Source organism: Lactuca sativa, chromosome 8 (assembly GCF_002870075.4).
Source record: "Lactuca sativa cultivar Salinas chromosome 8, Lsat_Salinas_v11, whole genome shotgun sequence".
NCBI classification, from domain to species: domain Eukaryota; kingdom Viridiplantae; phylum Streptophyta; class Magnoliopsida; order Asterales; family Asteraceae; genus Lactuca; species Lactuca sativa.
In genome coordinates this window covers 118,973,915-118,987,143 of record NC_056630.2, presented here as the reverse complement: position 1 = coordinate 118,987,143, position 13,229 = coordinate 118,973,915, and the positions used below count along the sequence as shown (strand labels likewise).

Genomic DNA, 13,229 nt, shown 5'->3' with positions numbered 1-13,229 from the left:
TCGGATAGGGATGTGCGTTTTACTTCCAGGTTTTGGAAGAAATTTCATGACGAGTTGGGCACTCGTTTGCATTTTAGCACCGCCTTTCACCCGCAGACGGATGGTCAAAGCGAGCGGACCATCCAGACTTTGGAGGATATGTTGCGGGCATGCGTGTTGGATTTCGGTGGTAGCTGGGATACCTATCTTCCCCTGGCCGAGTTCTCCTACAACAACAGCTACCACGCGAGTATTGACCGTTCCCCATTTGAGATGTTGTACGGTCGGAGGTGCAGGACCCCGATATGCTGGGGTGAGGTTGGCCAGAGAGTCATGGGGAGCACCAAAGTGGTGCTCAAGACGACCGAGAGGATCCAGCAGGTCCGGAGCAGGCTTCAGACTGCTCAGATTCGGCAGAAAAGTTATGCCGACAAGCGTCGATCCGACTTGGAATTCCAAGTCGGGGATATGGTCCTCCTGAAGGTGTCGCCTTAGAAGGGTGTCATTCGATTCAGGAAGCGAGGCAAGTTAGGTCCGAGGTTCATCGGACCATTCCGAGTCATGGCCCGGGTGGGCAAGGTGGCGTATAGACTGGATCTGCCAGTCGAGCTCAGCCAAATCCACAACACTTTCCATGTTTCCCAGTTGCGGAAGTGCTTAGTGGACGATTCAGCAGTAGTGCCTTTGGAGGATATTTAGGTTGATGATAGCCTGAATTACATTGAGCGCCCAGTCGTAATCCTCGACATGAAGTCGAAGGATTTGAGGAACAAGAGGGTGGAGCTAGTGAAGGTGCAATGGCAGCACCGCAAGGGTTCGGAATGGACTTGGGAGCTGGTGGACGAGATGATGGAGCATTATCCCGAGCTGTTTCAGGATCGATCAGCAGACTTCGAGGACGAAGTCTAAAATAAGTGGGGGAGATTTGTAGCACCTGGTTCCTGGTATGTAAATCTTATTGAGTATTTTCATTCTTTTTTCCTTGAACTCGGCGAGTCATAGGTCCGACTCGCCGAGTAAGGACGGGACCCGGGACATGCTTAAGTTGGCGACTCGGCGAGTCACCGTTGTTGGATGAAACCCTAAGTTTCAGGGGTTGCACCCTATTTAAACGATGTTTTGTGCCTCATATCCGCCCCCATTGCGTCCAGAACACTCCCTCTCGAAGCTGTAACTCCTCTTTTGGTAATTTGGGTGATTTTGGTGCATTTCTTTGAAGTTTTGGAGAGAAGAAGAAGGTAGATCAAGAGGAGAGGAAGAAGATCCAGAATCTTTGTGCCATTTCAGAACTTTTAGAGGTATTGAACTCGAAACCCTCTCTGTCCCTTCATTATTATCTCATTGAGAGCTTGTGATAGCCATTTCAAGGCTTCTTCTAGTCTTGACCTTTGTGTAATGAGCTTATAGTGTTGAGGGACTTCGGATCTAGGCATGTTTGGGCTCTAAGGGCTCGAATCTGTAGCCTTTATGGACCCTCATTGCTTGAAAACCTTGGATCTACCATTTTAAGTACATTTTGAACCCTAAAATCCGTATTGGTGAATATCTACACGTAAAGTTGGAAACTTTACGTGTGATTCGTGTTCTAGGAGTCCAGATCTGTGAAGGGCATGGACTGGAATCGAGCAAATCTGTGTATTTAGTGGGTGCATGGCAACGACTCGGCGAGTCGTTCATGTGACTCGGCGAGTCTGTTCGCGAGTCTCCGAGTTTGTCCCCTTTTCGTAGTGTCGAGTGAGCAGTGAGTCACGGGGTGTGACTCAGTGAGTCAGAAGCTGAACTCATCTATGGAGGAACTTGGCGAGTCAATGCCCTGACTCGACGAGTTCAAGGCAATCTCCTTAGATCAAGAACAGACTCGGCGAGCTGTTCATACAACTCGGCGAGTCTTAGCATAAGTGTTCATCGGATGAAGATGAACTCAACGAGTCGTTTGGGTAAGGACTCGGTGAGTTGGAAAGCCAACTCGGCGAGTCGGGTCAACTGAAACTTGACTCTGACTTTGACTTAGGGCATGATCAGGGGTAAAATGGTCATTTTACCCAAAGGACAGTTAGCAGTGTTTGATTGAGTATGTTGTGGGAATTACAGCCGGAGGATTTCCGGAGCAGCAGCAGCAGCAGTAGACAGTCAGTTCCCGATCAGATCAGCAGCTACTTCGAGGTGAGTTACCTTCTAGTAGCGGTGGGTCTACGGCCACAATGTCGGCCCACCAGTAGGAGTCGTATGTTAGATGATTGTCTTTGTGATATCATCTAGGTTTGCTACTACCTGATATGTTATATGCTAGTATGATATGTTAAATGAGATGGAAGTAGAGATCGGTTGATAGGACCGAAGGGTAGTTCAGACACCCCAGAAATGTCTGACAGTACGTGATGATATGTTTGCATGCTGGCTTGTTATGTTATATGCGATAGAGGTAGTGGGAGGGGACTAGTCCCCGAGGATCGGTTGTTAGGACCGACGGGTAGTCAGCACCCCAGAATGGCTTGACACGGGTAGGACGGCACCCCAGAATGGCCGCACGGGTAGTCGGCGCCCCAGAATGGCCGTACCGGGTAGTCAGGCACCCCAGAATAGCCTATCAGTAATTGTGTTATGTGTTTGCATGGTATGTGGTAGGTTGGGGGAACTCACTAAGCTTTGTGCTTACGGTTTTCAGTTTTGGTTTCAGGTACCTCCTCAGCTAGGGGAAAGGAGCCGGCGCGGTAGCAGCATGTCACACACACACACACTCTCTTGTTTCCGCAGTTACGAGTTTATTCTGGGATTGATACTTTGATATTTGATTGATCGAATGTTGTGGTTTTCAACTTGGTTTTCGATGTGAAATGGTTTAATCAAACAATGTTTTAACTATTGATGCTTTTATGTAATGTTTTATAACGAAATTTTTGGACGTGAAAATTGGGTCGTTACACAAATCATTTATATTATCGAAAGGGTATAACAAAAAAATTATCGTTTCACTACTTGGGTTCACCCTTAAATGTATTTAAACCTAAATACATCTTATAACATATAATTTGAAATTTTAGGTTCGTTACAACTTTCGTTAAGATTATTTATCCTAAATAATCTTTTTATTTTTAACGTTTGTTTTAGCCATATTTATTAAGTTTTTTTTAAATAACTTTTTTAACACAAATATTATGTTCACATAATATATGTCCACGCATATAACATATACTTAAATAATTGTCTTTCACTTATTCTTACAAGGTTACAATCGTCGATCAACATAAATACATATTTTATAATTATGCTAAACATGAAACACGAGCGTTACAAATACGATATTGTCCTCTCTAGATATGGATACCTGAAGGAAGTCTATTATGATTCGTTGCATCTAGAGGTAGCAATAACTAACATGACACGAAATAAATGGGTCTGAGTAAGATATTTCAATCCGTTTAATTAAACAGATTGACACGACACGACACAAAAAATAAATGGGTAAGGTTATGGTTGATAATTTCAACTCGAATATGACTCGAAAATAACCTGTTTATATATAAGTTTTCTAAATATTTTAAACAAGCTAGAAAGACCAAAAACAAAACAATACGTAAAAGAAAACAGTTGGGTTGACTCGTTTTGTAATGTGGAATACACTCGGCCGTCTTAGTCAAGACTTTCATTTTTTTTTGTTATCACCCAAATTACATAGTCCCCTCAACCATTCCCTCCTCCTCATGATCCCTCCATTCTCCTTCCAACTCATATTCATTCCATTTAGCTCTCTAAACTTACTATAAATTTAGACATTCAGTCTCCCAACTATTACATTTCCTTTTCACCTATCCAAATCATACTCTTTCAACATGTTTACTGTTTCAACATCACATGCCACGACACATTTTAAGATATACCCCTAACTCGAAACTCAACACGAACTCGACACGAAAATAAACGAACACAACACGTTAATTAAACGGGTCGGGTTAGGGTCAAGCTGTCTCAACCTATTTACTGTTTCGACACGACACGAACCCGACATGACACGACACATTTGCCAGGTCTAGTTGCATCACCTATAACCAAACCAACACTTCAAAGGTATTGTATTCACAAACATCATATAATCGTGATTTAGTTGCTTATATAGTTCTAGAGTCACCACATGAGTTGGTTTTCTAGTTTCGTTTGTATTGTATTTCGTTTGTACTTGTAGTGTAGTTGTTTTGCATCATACGAAACCGACAATTACGATTCCCTATTTTTAATATTGTTATTAGATTCATTGATGAGTTAATTTATAAACTTTATAAATATAATCTTAAAACAATTGAAATCATAAAGGACCTTATTTTCGATACCAAATGTAGCAATAGTATAGGATTGATGATTTAATTCAAATTCAAGTAATGGTTTAAAGAATGTTTTGAACAATGTAACTATATTATTCAGTTAATATCAAGAGTTGTCTTTTCTTCTCGAGGTAATGGTTCAAGTCTTATCAAAATAAATGGATTTAAAAATAGTTTAGCATTAGATTAGATATGTTGTTAAAAATCTCTCTATTCTAATCTACTATAATAAATGAAAATCAATTTTGCCACATGTCAATCTCTCATAAGTTTTGACACTTGTCATTTTGTGATATCAATTTTGCCACATGTCAATCTCTCATAAGTTTTGACACTTGTCATTTTTAAAATAAAATAAAATCCACATGTCAATTTCTAGATTTTTCAATTTTTAAAATTAAAGTCACATAATATTTAGATGTATATATATGTAAAGTATTAAATATAGTAAATATAATAATAAATTGCAATTAATATGTTTTTTATTCCTTATTTCAAAATTTTATTTAAAAAAATATTTATTGTTTACATTTTGATATTTGATCTTTTTTTTAATCAACCCGTGTATTACACGGGTTTTACACCTAGTAAAATAATAGTTTTATTATTCTTTTGACACGTGTCACCATATTAGGCCTCATAATTAATGCATATTTTATTTGTTTTTTTTACATGTGTCACCATATTATGTTTCATAATTAATGCATGTCAATTGTCAACCTATTGTTTTTCAATTTCAAAATTTTAAAATTTTCATCCTAATTATATCAAATTAATAACATTAGAATAAAAATTAAAATAAAATTAATACAAATTATAAAATGATATAATTTTACATATTTATTTAAATCAATAATTTTATATAACTAAAAAATCTCTTTATTAATAATTTATTTAAAATAAATGATTAATAATTTTGATGTCTTACTATTAAAGTTTAATCAATTTTATAACCGTAGTTAACACGGTTATTATAAACCAGTAACTAAATAAATAAATAAATAAATAAATAAATAAATAATGGAAATGAATCCTATTGTGTTAATTTTGACTTTTTAGTCAAAGTCTCGTGCCGCCGATTTTCTTAACCTTCCCAGATTTCGATCCAATATTGGTTTCCTAGGGTTTTTGATTGAAAAAATTTCTTGCCGTAATGGAAAGATCGGGGGTTTCTGATCAGCATACCGATTCAAGATACCCTTTCGATTATCAGAAACTAGAAGCCGAGACACCTCGCTCGTGGAACGCCGGTGATTTCGACCGGCGATTCGCGTTTTCCCGGCAAACTTCGTTTCGCCAGTCCGGTGAACAGCCTCCTCACACGCCAGTATCGATAATTACTAACAATCATTCTTCGAAGAAGCCTATACTTTCTCGTACTTCATCTAAGATTGACATATTTCCGACAACGAAGGTTTTTCCGCAGCAACGGGAATATGGAGGTGATAGAATATGGATGGAAGAAGATTTTTCCTCTTTCAGTAAAAGTGAAAAGTTTTCAATTTCAGCCTTTCTTCTTTCTTTCTATAATGCTATTAGATCGGGAAATAGGCCGATGAAGAGACTGGTTTTGTTGATTTCACTTAACGTGGCCTGTTCTACTGCCGAATTGCTTATTGGTCTTCTATCGGGTCGAGCAGGTATGCCTATATATATACATTGCTTCTGGTTTCCTAATTTTCAATGAGTCCTTTTGTTACTTCAATGTGATTGCATTATTTGCTAGATAGTCCATAAAAAAGCTTTGTTGTTTGCTAGCATGTCTTAAGTTATTGTTTTGATCATCAGAAAACATGGCATCCATATGTGCACAGAGTATGTCGCTAGGATTTCCAGTTGGATTTCTGTGATGTTTTGCTTGATTTGCATATATCCATACAAGAAACCAGTAGTTAGTGTCTGTTTCTTATTTTTTCAATTTCAGCGTGAGTGTTTAATTCACTCCATACTGTTTCTGTTTATTTCTATTCAGGTTTGGTATCAGATGCATTTCATTTGACGTTTGGCTGTGGCCTTTTGACATTTTCTTTATTTGCCATGGCTGCTTCTAGGAGAAAGGCTGATCGAATCTACACTTATGGGTGAGCTTTGAATCTGTATTTGTTGACCTAGTCGCCTTCATGAGCTAAATAAACTGCTTTTGGTATCAGGTACAAAAGGCTAGAAGTTTTATCAGCTTTTACCAATTCTGTAAGTATGCACAGTTTCCTCACTATTCTCTAATGGTGTCTCTCTATCTGTCTTATTTTTATAAATAAGGAATCTAAACATGTTGATATGAAACCTACTTGTTCTATCACCTAACTCGTCTTTTCATGTCATTGTAACATTTTTAATATCACTAATACATTGATTGTGTTTATAGTTCCCCATTTGTATTCATGGGGATAACATGTTGATTTCTAATTTGTGCTTCATGTTTAGACAGCTATTTCTTTTGTTTATGGCGTTTTCCTTGGCTGTTGAAGCACTTCATGCTTTTGTACAAGATGAATCTGAGCACAAGTAAGTCATATTCTTTCCCACTTACTTTCACTAATCATCCTCTGAAATGATTCCATTTGCATAATTCAACTACTCAATATGTATTATGCCACTTGTTTTATACAAGTAATCTGATACTGTTATTTACATTTTTACCCTTGTCAAATGCAGGCATTACTTGATCATTTCTGCAGTAACTAACCTGTTTGTGAATCTCATTGGCATTTGGTTCTTCAGGAGTTATGCTCGTGTTAGTCTTGGTAAGTTTTCCTTTTACTTTTTAGGATATTTGTGATGATAAGTTATAGAAAGCATGATATAATTGATTTTATCTTTCTGATTTTCAGTTTATAGAAATGCTGAGGATATGAACTACCACTCAGTTTGCTTGCATGTTGTTGCTGATTCCATTCGTAGGTATAATTGCATATTTATTTGTTTTCATGTTTTTCACACTATCATGGATTAACTCATTGAGGAAGACAATAAATTCTATTAAAGGTGGTTTTGTCTTTTGTGTTGTTTTTTCAGTGCAGGTTTGATTTTGGCATCTTGGCTATTGAGCCTTGGGTAAGTTTTATCATACTTAAATTTAATTCTCTTTTTTGTGTATGTAATACATTTCTTTCTGTTTTTGTTTTTTTTCAGAGTTGAAAATGCTGAAGTTTTGTGTTTAGGATTAGTTTCATGTTCTATTTTTATGCTTGCGATGCCACTCTTCAAAACAAGCAGTGGCATCCTTCTTCAAGAGTCACCACCCAGTATTCATTCCTCTGCATTGGCCAAATGCTGGAGACAGGTATTCATTAATAGCATCCTACTTTCATTTCTTTCTATTGACAACATTTGACATGTTTTTTTTTTTTTTTTTTTGCCAGGTGGCGTCTCTTGAAGATGTTGAAGTATCTGAAGCGCGGTTTTGGGAATTCGTGCCAGGTCATGTGGTTGGATCAGTATCACTGCAGGTAGAACTAAGAGAAAACAGTTTGCAACATTTGACTTTTTTTTTTTTTTTTTTTGGTAAATTTGTGGATTAAAATCATAGTTTGATTGAGTTATGTTTGTTGGGAAATGAACAGGTGAAAGAGGGGGTGGATGAAAAAGCGATAGTTGGTTTTGTACGTGATTTGTATCATGATTTAGGAGTACAAGATTTCACACTTCAGTTGGACACGTCAGCATGAGCCAGATTATCATCTCATGAATCATATTATAAGAAAATACTCCTATTAAATAGTAAATTTCATGACATCTTATAGTGCGCACATACATGAGTTCCAATAATTTGATGGGCTAAAAATGAATATAAAAAAACCTCTAAATTAGGATTTGCAAAGCCAAACAAACTAATGAAGAAATCAACAAGGTATAACTGCTTTATTAAGTCGCAACTCAAAGTTAATATACTATATATTTATTGTTGGTTATATTTAGTTTTATGGAGTATTTTAGGTAGTTGAAATTTATACCACTACCTAATGAGACTATATGGGCTGGTTTGGCCATGGACATGACAAATAAGAGACAAAAGGATACACAGTCGAGAATCGAAATATTGTTTTAAGAGTGACTTTATAGGATCTAATGTCCATATCCAAGTTATTGAATATCACATATCATTTCATATTCATATCTTTTTAATATTTGTTCGTATCTTTCTAATATTTATTGCTAAATGCTTAATTGTAATAGAATCAAAACTTGAGGCAAAATTGCTACATTTGTTGGTGTATGTCTGGCCCTACTGCTATCTAACGAAATTATAAGAATGGTATCTCTTTTTTCACTCCAAAAACTAATGGACAATATACTTATTTCATATTGCCATATGATTTTTTGGTCACAAATCGTCGTAACAGTTTCATAAAGGTTAATTGTATCATTTTAATATTGGCTATGTGAGTCTACATACTATTGATACACATATTCAGTGTTGTGGCTTTTAAGCAAACACAAATATCAGGAATAACTTATTCATATCAATATGATAGGGTTACAACATGTTTGCAAATGACTAAAAACTCAACCTTAGTTAACCTTCCAAAAACCATCAAAACGTTTAATCCAAGACAATGTTACATCCCTAATACAAAATTACAAAAAAAAAACCCTAATTCAAGATCATTAACTGAAAATCAATACAACCACCATAAAAAACCTAACATGCAAACAAATAAAACTTCTATTTTATTGCTTCTTTAGTTAAAAAACTTCATGTTTGTTGATGTTTCTCAGTAATCTGGGTATAATTACAACGGATCTTGCATACATTAGTGGATCAATCCATCTTATTAAACCGCATTTGGAAGCCTTCCAAAATAAGAAAAAGCAAAATTACTTTCAATTTTGTTATTCCTAAATGTTTTTAAAAGTATTTAACTCTTTAAGTCAGGCATGAAACCTGTGACCACGACTAGTTGATGCTCAAGAACTGCGCACAATCGCCACTCTACCACATAAAAGATGGGAGCTCTAGAACAAGATGTGCAAGTTGAAGAAAAGACAATAAACATTAACGTCTTTATTTATTCATCCAGGGTAACATGTGAGAGACAAGATGAAGGACAAAATTGTCACTGACCTTAGAAGCATGTGGTATTGGTAAATATGGATATTTAACATCTATTACATTGAGGGACCAAAATACACAAAATTAGATAAATAAATAAATAAATAAAAATCCAATTTTGGATACTGAGGCAAGTCCAAACATTTTAGGATTAAAACCACAAAAAATTATAAAACCATTGAGGCAATTCTTACAAATTTTCTTATATATTTCTATATAAATAAGTTGCTTTAGATAAGGTTAGGTTGGTATATATATATAAAAAAAAATTCATTATTTTCTTTTTCCTCCAAATCATTCAGCTGTTTAAAGTATAAAAAAAAAATAAAAAATAAAAAAACTTCTCAAAATTGGGAAGAATAGATTTGAAAAAATTAATCATAAATATCTTTACGTTCCTATCTATTATTTTATTTTCATCTAACTTGAAAACATAAATTTTAAACTTCCTTTCTTTTAGACCATTATATTTTGTCCAAAGCATTCTTATTTATATAATATTTAAATGTTTGTTTTAACCCTACATATGTTTTGTTCAATGGTTCTTATTAGGGTCAATGACCTAGAAATGTGATGAACTTTGGTCTTTGTCCACATTTAAGTAACCATGTTTTTATTTTTTGTATATAGTTGACCATTGAACTTGTTTCGCCTGTTCAAAATGGGGTAATATGGCTGGTAATTACGAAAATATTACTTTATTATGAACAAGTCAAATAAGTTTATTAGTCAATTGTATATGAAAAAAACACTGTTACCTAAATATGAACAAAAACCATAGTTCCTATTGGGTTTTTTTATGCTAAATGCATGTAATCATAATACTCATTAATGTGAAATTGAATTGGGTTATTGGGATTTTTGTGTCAGATCTAGAGTAGGTGTTGTTAGTGGGTTCAAGGTTGTAGAGCTCGCTACTCGGTACTTGTTCGGCCGACTGCCGAGTAACGAGTACTCGGGAGTACTCAGATTCGGTAATTCATGTAGAAATATTTTTAGGAAAATTATATATGTCAAAATCATAATCTAAAATCATAAGTTGATTGAAATATATAACAAAATTAAATATATGTGAATACACAAAAACTCAAAAACACACAATGGTCTGACTTCGTAAATAGTTATTGAGAATTTAAGATATATATATATATATATATATATATATATATATATATATATATATATATATATATATATATATATATATATATATATATATATATAGTAATAATCAAATGCGTGTGTTAAATATAAATCATTAAATATATTATACATATTAATCACCAAGTTGGCCGAGTTTCACAACACTGCTCGCTTCGGTAAGGGGTCAATCGAAGAGTACTTGGATTTTGTAACTTGCCTCGGTAAGCGGCCCAGTAAGGAGTAACCGACCGAGTAATCGGCCAACTCAACGAGTTTTACAACACTTAGCGGGTTACTAACTTGATTCCTAGGTGCCATCATACAATAAATCTGTTAGCATTGTGGGATAGACTTTGATAGTCAAGTTAGATCGGTGTGTATAAAGAGATGGTTTCTCTTAGACAGAGTACCATCTTGGTGGGCAGAGTATGTGTATAAAGTGGAGGCTTATGTTTAAGAATGAGATATCTTCCTCTGTATAGATCTAGGTCAATGGACAATTAAGGGGCTGTTTGATAGTTTCTGACCGAGTAAGATCTGACTGATTCAGAGTCTGACTGGGTCTGAAATCTGACTTAATCTGTATCTAACTGAAACCATGTTGTTTGATTATACATCTGATAATGCTAATTGTTGAAAATGACCATTTTACCCTTCTATTCTATTTTTTTAGTGGTATGATAAAAGAACCAAAAAAAAGTACATTGCCATTTAGTGTTGATTTAAAAAAGAAACTAACCAACAAACTAAAATACATTGCTATGTAGTGCATGTATGAAAAAGAAAAAAAGTACATTGCAATTTAAATAGTTATTTTCACCGATTACTTAGATAACAAAACCATCATGTCACGGGACTCTTTTAGACTAGTCAATACCGTGTGCCACTTAGTGCTTCTTCGACTAAGTCAGGCTTGGAACGCTTCCTTACGATGTACTAACAAATAGGATAGCAAGAGATACGATAAGGAATTCTACGAAGTAAGAAACAAAGCTTATATATAAGACTCTACTACTTTACAAGGCAACTTTTCAATGATTCCTACAAATGATACATCCTTCCTATTTATAGGCACCTTACACTTCCTCAAATGGAAGTTTCTAGGTCCCGATCTTTCTTGACTAATCTAGATTCTTCTTATTACTTACATGGCCTTTACATGACTCTAGAAAATGGTATACTTGTCTACGATACTCTAGAAGGTTCTAGGTTGTTCCGACATTATCTATATTGCTCTTGTATGATCTAGCGTATTCTAGATCATTCCAAAGTCTTCCAAGTCGTTATAGCTTCGTCTAGCGTCCTCTTGATTATTCCGGATTGTTCTCCTTTGTTCCACGGACATCTACAATATTCTAGCATCTTCCAGGGTCTTGTAGAGCATTCACGATCTCTCCGGAGACTTCTCAAATATACTTGATCATTCCGGAGTTCTCTAGACGATTGTGGAATTTTCCAAAAACTTGGTCTGTGACAACCTCCCCCACTTAAACCCTTGACGTCCTCGTCAATTCTTCTATATATATGTCTCGATGTTGTCACGGGGCTACTTCGTGTCTTTTCGTTTTCTCCAAAGTATCTCTTCGAGTAAGGCGTGCTTTTATTTCTCAATGTACTTTGAATCATATTTCTTCTCTCATCCTCGTAAAACCTTGAGTAGCTCTTCATGTGGGATATGGATCCCTGTTCCTTCAAACGTGCCTCGCTTATTCGAACTTCCCCTTTTGGCTTCATATTCTTCTTGATTATATTGTTCTGGTCACAACACATCTTCATAGTTGAAAGGGATCGAGCTTTTGTCTTTCTTCTTTCCAAGGGAATTATATGGATAGTTGATCCCATGGTTATACGCAGGGTGTTGTCTCTTTCGAACGACCAAGGACATACCATATCCAGGAAATCCATTCCTAGTACCATGCGATAGTCGTCCATCGGAACCACTATTAAGTCGATGGCCCCTTCCCATTCTGCAATCTTCATGGGTATTCCACAAGAAACTCCGAGGATCGGATTAGATGGAGAGTTGACAACCTTCAACCGATCTAACTCCTTTGTATAATGAATACCCAACTTCCTTGCTTCTTCCTCTGCGATGAAACTATGTGTTGCTCCAGAATCTACTAGCGCCTTAGTGTTCCTTGCATTCACTTTAACTTCGACGAACATGAGACTCCCTCTTTTATTTTCTTCCTTCTTAGAAGATTTTATCTCATCTTTCGATATTGAGTTCAGAAAACGCATTGAGCTTATTTGTGCTTCATCTTATTCTTCTTGCAAAACCATCGCATAGAAAGTCTTTTTCTTCGGACAGTCTCGGATCAAGTGAGGACCATCACACAAGTAGCACTTGATCTCCTTTCGCTCTTCTCTTCGGATTCTTCCTTCGATTTCTTTTCCTTTCGTATTTAAAGGTTGGGGTGTGTTTTGTTTTGGTTTAGGTTTCGTCATAGTTTGTTCTCCCCTACTATTCTTCTTAACCGTGCTTTCTTTTCGAAACTCCATTAGATCTTCTGCCACGACAATAGCTTCGTCAATGTCTTTGACATTTCTCCTCTTGAGCTCGTTGTAGGCCCAAGATTGTAGTCCATCCATGAAATAGAAAAGTTTGTCCTTCTCCTGCATGTCGGGTAACTCTAGCATCAAGCTTGTGAACTCGACTATATAGTCTCGGATGGATCCCGTATGCTTTAGCCCACGAAGTTTCTTCATCGCTATGTCTTCAGCATTATGTGGGCAGA

The 13,229-nt window shown here is 36.0% G+C and overlaps 1 protein-coding gene across 1 annotated transcript; it reads left to right on the top strand.

Annotated features, from left to right (window-relative positions):
* Positions 1–5,359: 5,359 nt before the first annotated feature.
* LOC111902549 (metal tolerance protein C2) lies at positions 5,360–8,107 on the top strand. Its single transcript, XM_023898369.3, has 10 exons — positions 5,360–5,935; positions 6,268–6,376; positions 6,446–6,485; positions 6,724–6,800; positions 6,951–7,039; positions 7,127–7,196; positions 7,311–7,349; positions 7,428–7,578; positions 7,658–7,744; positions 7,859–8,107. Exons 1-10 carry the CDS (start codon positions 5,449–5,451, stop codon positions 7,961–7,963), a joined length of 1,254 nt encoding a protein of 417 aa, XP_023754137.1. The 5' UTR covers positions 5,360–5,448; the 3' UTR covers positions 7,964–8,107.
* Positions 8,108–13,229: the final 5,122 nt, after the last annotated feature.